Here is a 15905-nt window from a genome sequence, read left to right on the forward strand (position 1 = left end):
GAGGGAAAACTGTAAATCTCAAATAATATCTTTAATAAAAATAAATTTAAAAAAATAAAATTATATAAATATTTTTTTAAAATTCCTAATGTTTAGCACAGCATCTAGTACGCAACAGGTGCTTGATAAATGTTTGTTGATAGGATGATACATGTGTGGAATAGAAACAACATAAAAGAGAAACAAAATGCTATGAAAGATTCAAGAATAGAAGAACACTTCACCTAGAGATATAAATGAAGATGTCATGGAGGAGATGGTATATGGGTTGAGGCCTGAGGTTTAGAAGTTGTCAGTAGCTAAAATTGGGAAGAGGAAGAGAAGTTTCTAGGTGAGCAGAGTGGTGTGAACAAAGGCGTAGGCATAGGCAGGTTTGGGACACGTTCTGAGAGTGTCAAAGAATCCAATCTCCCAGAAATGCCAAAGAGAGTGTGAAGAGAGTAAAAGAAATAGGAGCAGAAAGGTTTAATAGAGATTGTTAGGTTAAGGAGGAATCCCACCTTCATCTGAGCTCTTCTTCATAGTTGTTAATATTTGAACTGCTATATAACATCTCTTTTGGAGTCTCGAACTAATCCTGTAGGGCTTTAATTTTCTCCTGTTTATTTAGTTGGTCCAACTGAACTAAAAGTAATAATAAAGTCTATGTACTGAAAACTCAACGTTTTCTTTGCATTTTGCTTCAAATGACATTTGTTTTCCTTTCAAAAACCCATGGCTCTTAGTTTGATTAATTTAAAATATACACACACACACACACACACACACACACACACACACACACACATAAATAGTTAGCTAGTTTGAATGGATTTTTCTGGCCTTCCAGACACCTGGCCTAGAGGCAAAGATGGACAACTGAGGTCTCTGTCAAAGACAACACTCCACCTACTGGCCACATTCTGAAGTGCAGGTAGCCCCAATCCCCTCCAGCACCTGTGTGGTGAAACTGGCTGACCCCCACTCAGAATCATGTTTTTAAAGACATCTCAAAAAGGTAGCTCATAAGAGAAATGAATTTTATCAAAATAGTTATTAAAATGTTATAAAGAAGAAATTGGTGGACAGCAGCTTAATGATGCAATTGCTTTAATGGTGCAGTCCAAGTGAGGATGACAGGCTCACAGCATCTAGAGTTGGAGGGGACCCTGAAGGTAGCCTAGCTCAGCTCCATTTTATAAAAGAGAAAACTGAGACTGAGAAAGGCAGAAGGACTCGCTTAAGGTTATACAGACTGTAAAAAGCAGTACTGAGACTAGAGGTCAAGGGCAAGGAATAAACTTCAGGATTCTTCCCCTAAAAATGACAATAGCCACCATTTCTACAGCAGTTAAATGGTGCAGGGGATAGAGGGCCGGGATGGACACAGTAAGACTTATCTTACTGAGTTCAAATCTGGCCTCAAACACTTATTAATTGTACGACTCTGGGCAAGTCATTGAATTCCGTTTGCCTCTGTAAAACAAGCTGGAGAGAGAAAAGGCAAGGATCCTTTGCCAAGGAAACCTCCAAAGGGGTCACAAAGAGTCAGAAACAACTGAAAAACTGAACAATCTAAAAGGAAGCTCTTCCATGAATCTTCTTGGCCTGACCAAAGAAGAACTGACTGCCCCCTCTTAGCCCACCCAGTCTCATCTGGAAACTTCCATGTCTAGTCTGCTACCCTAGGCTCCTCCCAAACACACAACAGAGGAGGCTCCAAATCTAGGACATTAGTCATGATAAAATCTATCAGTCAAGGTAAAATTGGTTTTCAACCACTGGTAATACAATGTGCTCATTTTCTCCATCAAACCTGTGCATTAGGTAAAGACAACTACAGCCCCATGAACAGAACATGCCCTGAGACAGCCATGTTAGGGCAAGTTCTCTGAAGGGAAGTTTGGGAGCATGGAGAGATGGCGGCAAGTACCAAGTGCACCAGGGTGGAAGCTTCAGCCTCCAAGAGGCACAGCAGAATCAGGTCTACTACTGGCAAGAACAATTGAGAATAGCCAATGCCCAGGGCAAGGATAGATGGGGAGGGGAAGGGGAAGGAGGAGACTGGAACTAGGGAACTCTTTCAGTACCACTAACTTGGAAAATCAAGAGTCCAAGTTAATGTGGTCAAGGGAGAATCACTTCTGACTGCTCCCAGTTTGGACTAACAGTTTTCAGGAAACAGGAATGAAGCTGACAGTTGAGATCTTATATAGACTTGTAGAAAAACAAGAAGAACCTTGGGTTGGGAGATGCCATGCAAGCCTGGAATGGGGGGGGGGGGGAGGATGGAGAGGAGACCTGACTACTCCTGAGTCAGAGCTCCCTCCTCTACCTTGTTAGTACCTGAAGCTGCTGGTCTCTCTTGTCCGAGTGGGGCATAAGCAGGAGGCAGGCCAGTGCAAAGGCTGGAAGCTCCAGCTGGCTGTACTGTTTGGCAACTGCCACCATATCAAGGTCCATGGAAACGGGACACCTTCAAGAGAAGAGGCAATTATTTCCTAAAGAACAGTCTGTGGCAGAAGAACTATAGTCACCTTTAGTGATTTTCCACAATTGCTTTTTACCTCCTCAACTTTTCATTATTTGAATGAAATAATTGAAAAATTTTTTAAATCAGAATTAAAAAACTATTGGCTTCAATGTAAACCGATAAGGAAACCAAAATCATTCAGGACACTACTCATGAACTGGCCTGAAAAGGGAGACTAAATTCACAAACAGATCACTGATCACTGAGCATTCATAAAATGCCTACTAAGACTCAGAAATTGAGCTCAGCCTAAAGGGATAAAAAGAAAGCAGAGCCAGTGCTCTTGGTCTCTCAAGGAGAGTCTTTCTAATGGGCCAGCTACCTGGAAATAAGAAGGCATGGCCACAAGGCCTACAGAAAGGACAGATGGAAATCAGAGATGAGGAAAACTCCTAACTCTTGGCCGACAAGGGTCCGTTTAAATGCTGTCTCCCTCACTAGACTATAAGCTCTTTGAGGCAGACACTGTTTTTTGCCTATCTCAATAGCCTCAGCATTTTGCACATTTAGCATTAAACACATTTTGAGGATTTAATAGGTTTAGCTTAAAAGGTTAAATCCTTAGTAAGATAATATATTGTACCTGTCTCTAAAGATTCAGAAATCTTAAGTCTAAAAGTATTGTTTCTCTTATGTTAGAAATACAATTGGTGCTTTACAAATCCTTGGGGAAAAAGAAACATTTTATGGACAGAAAATAATCTAGTAGGTGTCATAGAGGATAGAGCACCTGGCCTAAAGTCAGAAAGGTTCATCTTCCTGAGATCTAATCTGACTTCAGACACTTATTAGCTATCTGCTTCAGTTTCCTCATCTATAAAATGAGCTAGAAAAGGAAATGGTAAAAACCACTCCAGTATCTTTGACAAGAAAACCCCAAATGGGTCAGAGAGTCAGACACAACTGAAACAACTAAATACCTAAAACCATTTATACACCAATGTGCTCCATTGCACATTACAGAAAGGCTGGGATCATCTAAGGTCCCAGGACTAGCAGGTATCTCCGAGGTCATTGAGGACAAACCTCTCCATTTTATAGCCCCAGAGGGTGTGATTTGCTCAAAGGCACAAGGACACTAGGTGGCTGAGCTGGGATTTGACCAAAGGCCCTCTGATCCCCACTTCAGCAGGCCTCCCACCAGCTAGGGCTCAGCACCACATAAAGTAGCATAGAAGCTCTAAGGAACAAAAGGTCATGAGAAAGGCTTCCATGGCAGATATAGCCTTGAAACAAACATGGAGGGTTGTCTTGAGATTTTCTTAAGATCAAAAGTTCTCTAATTGCTGTAATTTTATCATTTTTTTTAAATATAGAAACAACAATTTTTACTTACTCTAGGAGGACCACTAGACTCTCTCGACAGGCCAATAATTGTGTAGGACTCAGTGGGCAAGAGGCTGAGAATAAAATATTAAAAGTCCAAATAAAAAACACTGATATTACAATAACAATGTTCTTCTTATGAAATGTTAACACCTAGGTATTGAAAAACCAAAGGAAAAAGAAAAGGTACCTGAAATGAGTGGTATCTGGGAGACCCGCTGCCAAGCTCTGACAAAATAAGGGATCTGTAGGAACCAAACATACCTCACTGATTCAGTCTATAGTAGATCCTCTGTTACTCCCAGTCTCTGTCACTTCTAAATCACTGCTCACCTGCAGAAGTCCTATTCAGCACTACCCATGCTAACAAATTCCTAACTGTCTTCCATTCTGGAAAATGTCATCTCCTCTGGAGAGATTCTATCTGGTGACTCCATCCAGTCAAGGCCAGTCAAATCACAGATGTCCAGGTCAAACCATGACCACCATTGGTCAGAGAACACAAAGCATGGACCTGACTCCTCTAACAACAGGCCTCATTCTAGATGGCCATATACTTCCCAAAGGTAGAGATCACCCTAAAATATCTATCTTAATCAAAGAAAATGCCACTGCACAAAATTTTCCTTTAAAAAGTACATACCTGCCATAAGGAATGTATATTGGAAATTGCTGTTAAAACATTCCTTAGATAGTTAATCTGGAAAATAAAAATTTCAATGAGTAATTGCAGTTTCAAATGCAATATTTGAAGATAAAACATATTCTATCAAGAGTACACTTGTAAATTATGTAAATAAAGTATCCAGAAATCTGCCAACATTATGCATATTAACTTAACAGTAATAGTTAACATTTCCATATCTGTTTAACCTTTGCAAAGCCCTTCACATGTGTGATCCCATTTAATCTGCATAATCAAGCTGGCAGTTAGGCCCTGTATAACTGCCCCTCTTTACAGATGAGGAAACTGAGGCTGAGTGAAGGTTAAGTAACTTGCTTAGGATCACATGGCAAATAAGTGTGAGGCAGGATTTGACCTCAGCTCTTTGTGACTCCAAGTTCAGCTCTCCTGCTACCTTTCCTAGCTGCCTCCAAATGTCTTAAGTTTCCCATGACCTACTTCAAAGACTTATGGGGGCTAAAGTGACCCTGAGATCCCAGAGACAAGGCCAATGGAACCCAACCTAGAGTTTGGCCAGGCTTGAAAGGGGTCAAGTAGAGTCCCAGAATGTGTCTTTGTTATCTGAGGACCAGTTAAGATAAGGGCAACACCAGTGTGTTGGTCACCAGGTTGATGTTTTCAACAATTCCTGAAGACTATTAGAAGCAGCCAGGGAGCAAAATAGATTGAATGCAAGACCTGGAATCAGGAAGAGCTGAGTTCAAATCCTGTTTCAGGACCCTGGATAAGTCATTGGATCAATTTCCCTCAGTTTTTTCATTTGCAAAAGGGAGTTAATAAGAGCCAGGGTTGTTACAAGACTAAAATGAGATAGTATTTGTAAGAGTATTGTATAAGTTATATAAATTATTGTTGTTGTTGCTGCTGCTGTTGTTACTGTTATTATAATCTACCTTGACAGGGTAAGTACCTAGACTGAGGAAATTTTATCTCAGTGAAGTTCTAAGTATAAGTTTTAGAATAGCTCTTATAAATGATTGTACCATAACCATGTGTAGATTTGGGGCTACCTAATGGAAACTGTAGAATAGGATCACTGGGCTAAGTTAGCAATCCCTACGTCTTTTCTGTTTCCTACTGCATTTGTACCTTGACTCCTTAAAGGAACAGAGGGACTTGTGCAGGAACATATATCTTAGTTTTTTATCGCTGTGAAAGATAGCCTGGAACTTTGCCCATAGTGAGTATTTAATAAAGGCTATTTCTCAAATTTTCCTATCTGCACTGGGTAGTAACAATCCTAAAGATGTAAAATGCTAAAGAAATTCTCTGCTAAAGTCACCACATCTCTACTGAAGAGTAAAGAGTCTTACCATATTGAAACCAAGCAACTTTTGTAACAGTCCACTCCAAAGCTGACTATCATATACCTTGTATTCTAAACAAAGTTCAGTCACCAATCTCACTGCCTGAAACAAAAAAAAAAAAAAAAAGGAATCAGGTTATCAATTAATTCATTAAGGCCTATACCAAGACCTAGGGGCACAAGGACAAAAATAAAGCAGCAGTTCCTGCACTCAGAGAGTTTAGTCTATCATTATGATGCTTTATCAATGACTTAAGTGACGCCATTGCCATCTCCTTCCCAGTTGGTGCTACTGTTTTACCTTCAGAACAGAAGCCTTGTCTTCAATGACAAACTACTGCTTTGACTGGTGAGGGTCTAATGTGGTACCCATATGGAAACAAACCCAGCCACCCCCTTCTATACTTGCCACCATCTTTATGCCAACTGCATCTGAATCTTTTTGTTCTAGAACTACCATTGAAAAAATACTACCACAGATACTGAAAGGGATGTGTCTAACTATTCCCATAGGGCTTCAGGAACCATTCCAATAACTTTGCTAATCAAGACACAGCTCACTACCCCTCCCTTCCACATGTGTTATCCCCTCCCCTTCTTCCATGTGTTGCTTCTCCCATTAGAATAAAAAGCTCTTTGAAGGGCAGAGTCCATATCTCTGGTACTGAGGACAGTGTCTGGCTAAAAAAGCAAGCACTTAATAAAAGCTATTTTATTCATTTTTTTCCCATTGAAATTTTAAATCTTTTATAAAAAGGAACTGAATCTGGGTATACATATGCACTAATTTTATTTTTGTACCTCAGTTGCCTCCAAAAAGTCCATAATTTGTAATGAAGGGGAAAATATTGTGTTTTTATAGTGCTGGAGTGAAAAATAAATTCAGGGCTACAGAAGACTCTTCCCATTGTTCCCCTGAAGACCTAGAAATAGTTTTAAACTGGCTCAAATTACATACCATAGGTTCATGGCTATGGTTTTTCCACAGGCCCTTGATCATTCCTTCTTTAGGACTGTTGTAAAATGATTCATATGTGAGAGGGATGTTCAACATTTCAAATGCAGACAGGAAAGTGATGCATTTCAGAAAACATCTGAAAAAGAATAAATATAGAAGGTATTTGTAGGGATGGACTTTTAGTATTATCTCTAAATAAAGAATTCTACCTATCATACATTTAAATGTCTTCAAGGAAAACATTGACAATTTGAGAAGAGTTAGATTAAATAAATTACTTGTTGCTACACTTTAAAAAATTGCTTTCAATTCTAAAAGCATTTTAGATATTAAGTTATAAATAAGTGTATGGTGGCAAAGAAGATAAAGATAAGAGATTTGTTGTTGTTCAGTCGTTTTAGCCCAATACTTTGTGATCCCATTTGGGTTTTTTTTTTAAAGTAAAATTACCACAGTGATTTGCCATTTCCTTCTCTAGATCCTTATACAGATGAGGAAACTAAGGCCAAAAGGGAAAAGTAACTTGCCCAGGGATCACACAGCTATCAAGTATTTAAAGTCACATTTGAAGCCAGGTCTTCCTAACCCAAGGCCAGGTACCCAATGCACTATGGCACCACCTAGCTGCTCTAAAAACAGATTATTAATTATCTGTTAATGTGAGCACCCTACCCTCAAATAAATAATCAAGTTTATTAGTATTTATTAATTCTCAAGGGCAAGAATCCATTAAATTGAATTAGGCTTTATCAATTATTCAAAGAGTCATAACTAGACATGTTTCTACCACAAATTTAATTCCACTTACTTTATTTCCTCAAAAGGTTTTTTGAAAAGAGACTCAATGGTTTCTTTGTCTGCCAAACACAAGAGACAGTGAAGCGCTCGTCTTCTATAGGCAAATGTCAACTGACCAACAGGACGAGGCTGAAAACCAAGAAGAGTTTTAGGAATCTGTACAATCCTGCTTGGTATAGTAAATGTTGCCCACTCAGACTTGGATAATAAACAACCAGAAGATCCCACTTAGAAACACAGCCCAAGCTCCTTCATGCATGCCATCTGGTAGCCTTGCTGATGGGCAGTTGGTGTGCACTATCACATATGGGAACATGGATGGTGCCGTGGATATGGGCAGAAAATGCACCAGGAGCACAGACGACAGCAGTCCACACCAAGCAACAACACTTTATCAGATGCTCCGTTCATACAGTTTACAATGTATAGCCTGCTTTCCCAAAATCTAGTGGTAATGACTTCATCCTGAGTCATACAGATTTCTTAAAAGAAATTAAATTCAAAAATATGAAAAATATTTGCCCTCAAGAATGGCTGGAAAAATTGGGACTATTTAGCCTGGAGAAGAAAATGAGGCACCCAGTGTATCTAACTGGCCCCCATTCCACCTGTCCCCAGCAAATATAAGTAGGAATAATAGCTGAAAGTAGCAGACAAAAATAGAGTTTGACATGGGAAAAAAATTTCTAAAAGTCTAAAAATGGACAGAGTACTTCAGGAGCTTCTTGAGAACTAGAGGCTTTTAAGCAAAGAATGGGGGACCCCTTATTTGGTCCATCACAGAGGGATGGTTCTTTTCAGATAATGGGCTATGCTAGATGATCTCTAAAGCTGCTACAACCTGAAAATGTGAGAGGCAAAAATGGGTTTCAGTTATAAGTTTTTATAAACTTACAGATATGGAAGAGGTTGCAACCAAAAATAACATTCTTGAACTATAATCAATGGGACGTATTTGGAGGAGATATTGAACTCTGCAAATAACAAAGAAGAAAAAATACATTTACATTTAAAATAAATGACATGGTTATGACATCATATGTAGTATAACTTCAAATCTATAGGAAAAGATATGACTTCCATATGTACAGACATTATACACATCCCTTAAGTGTAACTATGAAAAAAATAGCACAAACAAAACTTGTTTAGTAAGTTTAAAAAGGGGAAAGCAAAAAAGGATACTACTGGCCCAATGGCCTTAGTCTTCCTAAACTGTAATTTTACATAATACCTGGTGCTAGGCATCTAAAGGCAAAAAGAAAACAACCCAGGCCCTCAAGGAGCTTACGTTCAATTAGGGAGAGAATTTGTATACAAAATATAAGATAAAAAAGAATAAAAAATAGTTTAGGGAGGGTGAGCACTAGGAGCTGGGGGAAATTAGAAAAGGCTGCATGTAGAGTCATTGAAGCATCTTTTTTTTTTTCAAATAAAATAAATAGAATAGAAAGAAGAAAAGAATTATAGACAAGCAAGGCAGTTTCAAACATTTATTATATTCATTTATTTTAATTTCAAATATGTGAATATATATTTATCATATATTTTAAAAAGGAAAGCTACCTGTACTTAACAATTTGTAATTTCATTCCTTTTTTTCTGTTAAATTCTGAATAGAACAATTTTTTTTTTTTTAGGTTTTTGCAAGGCAAACGGGGTTAAGTGGCTTGCCCAAGGCCAGACAGCTAGGTAATTGTTAAGTGTTTGAGACTGGATTTGAACCCAGGTACTCCTGACTCCAAGGCTGGTGCTTTATACACTACGCCACCTAGCCACCCCTATAACAATTTTTTTAAAGGAGAGTTTGAGATAGAGATGAAGAGGGAGAAGATTTTGGATATGTGGGTAAGCCAGTGAATAAGCACATGGGAAAAATAAAACAAGACCACAATGTGTAGAAGGGAAGCAAGGAATAATAGGGCTGGAAAATGGTTTGGGATCAGGTTGGGGAATCCCAGGAGTTTAATTTAAATCATAGAAGCAAAAAGGAGCTACTTAAGTTTATTGAGTGGGAGGGATGATGGGGTCACACTTTGGCAGCTGTGGACAGGTTGTAATGAAATGAGGAAAGGTCTGAGGCAGGGAGAGTTAGGAGGTTATCACAATAGTTCAGACTAAAGGCAATCTGTGTGGCAGCCATTGGATTAGAGAGAGTTTTGAGAGATACGGGGATGGAAAGAACAAAATATGGCAATAAAAAGAACACTGGCTGAGGGAGACTGAAGAGCTGAGGATCAACTGGGGTGATGGTGCCCCTGACTCAAAGAGGGCTGGTTTGTGGGGGAGGGGGAATGCCTTCTTCTTTGGATGGACAAGATGATTGTAGGACATCCACAGGAGGGAATGAAGCTCAAGGGGGGAGAATAAGGTTAGTTATAGGGTTATGGGAGTAATGTCCACAGAAATGATCATTTTATCCATGGGGGCTAATGAAATGATGATGTTTTTGATCTTTATTCTCAAAGAAGACCATGAGTCAGGGTAGGTATTGCTACAACAAACACATGACCTAGATTTGAGTGGGGTGGTACTATATTAAGTCACCAGTCTTACTCTCTCCTCCAGAATCATCTGGGTCCAGGACCAGATATGAATCAGGATGATTGGAGATGGCCCTGCATGTGAGGCAATCAGGGTAAAGTGACACACAGTTAGTATCAAGTGCCAAAGGTAGGATTCAAACTCCTGTCCTCCAGATACCAAGACCAGTACTCTATCCACTGCACCACCTAGCTGCTCCTAGTTGATGAGAGAAGAGAGGACTGCAGTAGAGCCTTGGGATATAGCCATAGCCAAGGGGTCAAGACTTGGAGCAAAGGTAAGGAAAAACAAGTAAGAGGCAATGAGATTGATCACCTTTCATCATTCTCCTCTAGTCAATAAATATTGTGGCTCCCCATTGCTTCTAAGATCTTATAAAAATCAGAAGACTGCCAGAAAGACTCAATGAGGAAGAGAGGGGTTATCTGGTGGTCACCAGGGTCAGATACTGCTGAGAGATCAGGAATAACGAAGACTGAGAAAAGGTTATTAGATTTGGCAAGTAAGAGATCACTGACAACTTTAGATAGCCATTTTGAGTGAAACGCTGGAAGCCAGACTGCAAAAGATCAAGAAGGCACTGAAGGGAAAGGAAGTAGGTACAATGATTGCAGATGGCAGGAGTTGGGCTAAAAAAAGAGAGGGGAGACCTAAAACAAGAGCCTGAGGGTATGGGAGGGTCTAGTAGGATGAGGGGACATTGGAGCACCTTAGAAGGTGGCAGGGAAAGAACCTGCAGATAAGGAGATGTGAAAGATTCCAGAGTAAGAAGGGGGTGAGGAGAAGGAAAATCTGCTAGAGTAGACAGGAGAGAATGGGATCAGGTACACAAATACAGTTTAGCTTTGACAAGAAGAGTTGGGATGATGAAGTGAGGAGAGATATAGAATGGCTGGAAGGGATGGCAAGGTACAGTGGGGATTTCCTTTTAAAGGCAGCAAGAGAAGAAACCAGCAGAGGAGAGTGAAGATAAAAGAGGGAATGATCAAGGGGGAATTTAGAAGACTCCCTTCTCATTTCTGCCTCTTAGAATCCCTGGTTCCCTTAAGGTTCAGTTCAAATATCTCATATATAGAGAAGGCCTGGGTCCATCTCCTCAGTTTCTATCTACATGTATGGATCTATTTATGTAGAATTTGTTTTCCCACATTAGAATGCGAGCTCCTGAAGGGCAGGTATTTTCTTTTTTCCCTTGCTTTTTCTTGGGATCCCCAACACAAAGCAAAGTGTCTACTACATAGTTCCTCCAAATAAAGACCTAATGATTGATTTTATTGCCAGAAGTCAGAAAGGGCTATACTTTTATCAACTGGAGAATAGCTTAAATTGTGGTACATGAGCCATAATAATTGATGAATATGAAGAACCACCAAATTTGAGGGCTAGAAGAGACATCAATGGACCTCTACTCTAAATTATGGAATTCAGAACATGGAAAGATTTGTATGAACTGATGTAAAATGAAGTAATTAGAGCCAAGAAAACAATATTCAATGACTACAACAATGTAAATAAAAAAATGAAACTGAACAGTAGGATTTTAATGACATAAGTTCTGTCCAGAAGAAAAAAATGAAACTACTCTGTAGGATTATAATGACCAAGATCTGTCCTAAAAAGATAAAAAATGCAGCTTCTCTTCTCCCTTCTTTGGTGGTAGTAGTGCCGGGGCGGAGGGGAAGGGCGGATATTATCAGATTCTGACAACATACTGGTTAGTTTCATTAAACTACTTTTTTTTTCCATTATCTTTCTTTTAAGTCTATGTAAATGGGATATTCCCTGGATGAGGGAGGGGAAATGTATTCAGAAATGAAGATGATATCAATAGAAAAGATATTGATAAAATATTTTAAAAGATGTCTGAGTTTTGCACTGCAAAAAGTAATGGTAAACAATCATGATTCCTGAGTATAGTCAAATAATGAATTGATGAAATGGATCTAGGGGGAAAAAGATTCCTGCATAAGTTGTATCAAGAGTGTCCCAATGACCAATTATTTACTCACATTCTGTAGTAAAACTTCCAAACTCACCAAGCCTGGACTTGATGACATGATGCAGTTCAACCCAATTAAAACATTTATTTTTATAAAACTGTCATCTATAAGTAAAGAAAATGAATGTACCTTTGGAGGGTTTCATCTCCTTGAATATTAAAGAATTCTGAGGGCATCTTTAAAAAAAAAATCAAATTAAAAAAATCAAATAATGACATGACCAAGAAATCCCTTAGTATGTATAGATCTAGCTCCACTTAAGAAATTCCAACCAAATCCCACATGTAAAACATTAAAAAAAAAGTCATTCTTTGCTTTATGAAAGGATTTTTCTCTCTACAGTGGGCCCTGCCATAAAATTAATTTTAATACAATGCCCTCTTTATGAATTTCAATTATAATCAATGGGCCTTTTTAGGAGCTCTCTAATGACTGAGTTAGTGCCAGGCTTGTCCAAGGTCTAATGGCCAGATCCTCTTCAGCCTGCTCTCCTCTGTAACCCCATCTCCCCACCCAGGAATATCTTCTTTTTGAAGGTAGGGACCTTCGCATTTTGCTTATGTATTTCCAGAATCAAGCACAATGGCTCCCCACATTGCAGGTACTTAATGAACTTTTGCTGAACTTTGAGGGAGAAATCATACTTTTTTTTCCCCTGGACCTGTCATGTCATTGGTATAGGGAAATCTAGGTGAAGAAACCTCCACTACCAAAGCAGGTGAGGCCTGTCTGCCTTTTATAATTCGGGGGGAGCTACTGAAAATCTACAGGAAGTCATGAGCTTCCACGCTTGCAATGTGAAACTCTAGAGGCAATCCATAATGACTCACTTCACTGGTCTGCATTGTTGGATATAACCATTTTTCAAGAAGCGTGTCCCAGATTTTTTCCAAGTCCAAGTTGTTAATTTCAGCGATTTCCTTGGCGGCAGCATGGATATCTGCAGGCACACAATTGAAAGTGGATTTTTAACTGGCATTTTGAACCTAAGAGGAGGGGAAACCCAAGCAGCCTCCCTCTATGCCAACGCTCACCAGGACAGTCTTGGCCAGCAGGCCCCTGGATCCTCCGAGGGATGCTGCTATGTTCATATAGACTGGCGATAAGCTGTGCAGGCTTCCCCAGGAGCCGCAGGTGCTCGGGAGCACTAAGGCCATGTGTGATGAGCACAGTCTCGGTGCCTGACCTTTGGTACTGCAGTCTGAGTTGCTTCAACAAGGCCTCGGCTTTCTCATAGGTTTTATCCTTAAAAAAAAAACAAAAAAACAACAACAACCAAAGAGAAAAATCCCTGTATTACAAAGACCAAGAAATGCTTGAAGAGCATGTGAAAAGTGCTTTCTCTATACTGACAGCACAAGAGGTAAGCAAATGTTACTGTCTACATTGTACAGAGGAGATGCAGAGGCCAGAAAGGTGTGATGACTGACCTGGGGACTGGATTTCAGCTTTTTGATTGCATTAGACCCTCAGCTCCTTCTATCAATAATATGTGGCCCTTTCTGAGGTGGGCTCATTTAAGCCAGGGGGACCATTCTAGGAAGCAACCCCTCTTTGGGTCCTTGGCTGACCCTTGATCAGTCTACTAGAGAGTGGGCAGGGTCTGGAGTGGTTCAGGGGTTTCCTCATGGCACCCAAAGCCTCCATGCATCAGAAGAGCAACATCATACTCTAAGGCAGTCTGAATGCCATGACACTTTACCTCTTAGATAGCATCTTAAGCAAGCATAGCACACAAAAATGATAAGAGAGAACCAACCTGGGTTGAAATATTCTTTAGCCATTTCTCAGCCAAAAAAAGGCAAAATTTCAGTGTAGTTATCTTGTAGCAACCTACAGAGAAGAGAAATTCACCTTGTCTCACTTAAACTACAAAAGTAGCTTTCTAGTTTATTTTATGTATTGAATTACTTTTTATCTTGCACCAACTACTTACAAGATGCCCTTGAAGAGTAGGGAAAATATGATTTTTCTAGCTTAACCAAAACAATTTTTATCATTTGTAGTCACAAGGAGAGACTTGGATCGTGAATATACATGTTAGTAAGATGATGGAGAATGGCCAGTCTATCTATTTAAGGGTACTGAGGAGTCAAATAGATAACACAGGAGACTGAAGATGGTATAATTAGAAGGGGACAGTGAGCACGTTGTGATTAGAACAAATATTGAAATATGACTAGGAACATCTCATTGCTCTGCCTAGAGACAACATACTTTCCCATGGGAACACATTTTCCCATAATTTCTTTAGGTGAACAATCAGTGGTGGGTAATTTTATATTGAGTTTGGCAAACCGGTTGTTAATCTATTTGAATCCACCACTGGTAGCAATACCTAGTTTATCCATAGGTTTTTGTAATAATGTCATGTAGGCATAACCAAATAAGACAGAATGGGGATCTTGATTCTATACCTAGGGACCAAATAAATCTATCATTCAGTCAAGGTTCAATACCTCAAGGATTAGGGAGAATGGCTTCAATGACAGAAGTACTATACCCCAAAATTCTTACCTTCTGGAATGTCCTGAGCAAAGTTGATGGCCACAGCAACAGCCCATTCAGGATTGCCTATGGATAACAAATAGGACTGCAGAGTCTGGGAGGTTTTAGCTATTTCCTTGTTATTCAGGGTTGAGTCCTGAGTCTGTACCTGCTTCAGCAACTTTGGCTTCAAGCTTTTTTCAAAGACTTGCTTGGCAGTTGACACATACAAAGAATCCAAAGAAACCTTTAATGATAAAGGAGAAAAGCCACAAATTAACAACAATTTACACAAGTTATACAGGCAGCACAAAATTCTTGCAGTCAGAGCTTGAACCAGTGGTTTAAGAACAGAGCTGGCAGAGGGGCTGCTAATTACCTTCATTAGTTTAGTGATCAACAGGAATGTTGGGAAGGACTCCTCCCTAAGCTCAGCAGCTGTGAGAGAAATAGAGAAAATGGTTTGCCCAAGAAATCAAGGGACACATTTTTCACTTAACATTGAACCAAAGAAATCAGTGAATAACATACAAAGAATTTTCCAGAAGTTTTGCACTTTTCCAAAGAAAATTAGGTGAAAAGGGAGCCGAGTCTGAGCAGCTGAGGACAGTGTCATAGTGTGGTTCATGATGTATTCGTGCTCCAGATTCCCAGGAGGGGATGCTCGTCTATAGGATTTCAAATGCTTCAGAAGACTCAAGCCCTGCAGGAAAAGAACAGTGGTTTCCTATCAGATGAACAGAAATCCAAGACCTTTGATAAATCTGTATTCAATGTTTAAGCATGAGGGAAGACAACTGTTTTTGGAGAGAATGTCATCCCCTCGTTGTCCTTTTAATCCAAGTGACAATTCTGGGCACAAACTGTCCCAACAAGACCAGGCCCCAGGACCTTCATGAAGGAGTTCCTATATTCCATGGAGATCATGTTTCATAGAAACATGAAACAATTAATCTGTACAACATCATTCCCTCAAAGGCTATGGATCTATCTCAAACCACCCTTTCTTAGTGAAATTCCTACTGAACATGACCTTCCTTTTGGCTCATCTAACAAATCTCTTAATGGAATGAATATCTCTGCTTATCTTAAGACAGGAGGACATGAGGCTCATCACAAGGTCAATTACTGGATGATGAATTTTTTATCTATAGCTATTCTCAAAGACTGTCTACTACAATTGAGAGAAGGGTACAAATTATATCCATGGAGGGAGGACCCCTGTAGATACTTGAACTACTGAAAAGATGGGAAAAAACAATTTAGAAAAATTTCAGTAATGGAACAAT

At 39.5% G+C, this 15905-nt stretch overlaps 1 protein-coding gene across 3 annotated transcripts in view; it reads right to left on the minus strand.

Annotated features, from left to right (window-relative positions):
- The window catches only part of KNTC1 (kinetochore associated 1), an 88206-nt gene that overhangs the window by 10270 nt on the left and 62031 nt on the right, over positions 1–15905 (minus strand). For all 3 annotated transcript variants that reach the window (XM_074205505.1, XM_074205503.1, XM_074205504.1), the window contains 15 exons: positions 15148–15319; positions 14996–15054; positions 14647–14863; positions 13889–13962; positions 13164–13374; positions 12960–13069; positions 12259–12305; positions 8481–8559; positions 7596–7714; positions 6788–6923; positions 5837–5932; positions 4482–4538; positions 4029–4083; positions 3849–3912; positions 2326–2455 (listed from right to left, as the gene is read on the minus strand). In XM_074205505.1, the coding sequence (XP_074061606.1) occupies positions 2326–2455; positions 3849–3912; positions 4029–4083; positions 4482–4538; positions 5837–5932; positions 6788–6923; positions 7596–7714; positions 8481–8559; positions 12259–12305; positions 12960–13069; positions 13164–13374; positions 13889–13962; positions 14647–14863; positions 14996–15054; positions 15148–15319 (1626 nt within the window). The remainder of the gene's footprint in view (positions 1–2325; positions 2456–3848; positions 3913–4028; positions 4084–4481; positions 4539–5836; positions 5933–6787; positions 6924–7595; positions 7715–8480; positions 8560–12258; positions 12306–12959; positions 13070–13163; positions 13375–13888; positions 13963–14646; positions 14864–14995; positions 15055–15147; positions 15320–15905) is intronic.

Source organism: Macrotis lagotis, chromosome X (genome assembly GCF_037893015.1).
Source record: "Macrotis lagotis isolate mMagLag1 chromosome X, bilby.v1.9.chrom.fasta, whole genome shotgun sequence".
In the NCBI taxonomy this organism is placed as follows: domain Eukaryota; kingdom Metazoa; phylum Chordata; class Mammalia; order Peramelemorphia; family Peramelidae; genus Macrotis; species Macrotis lagotis.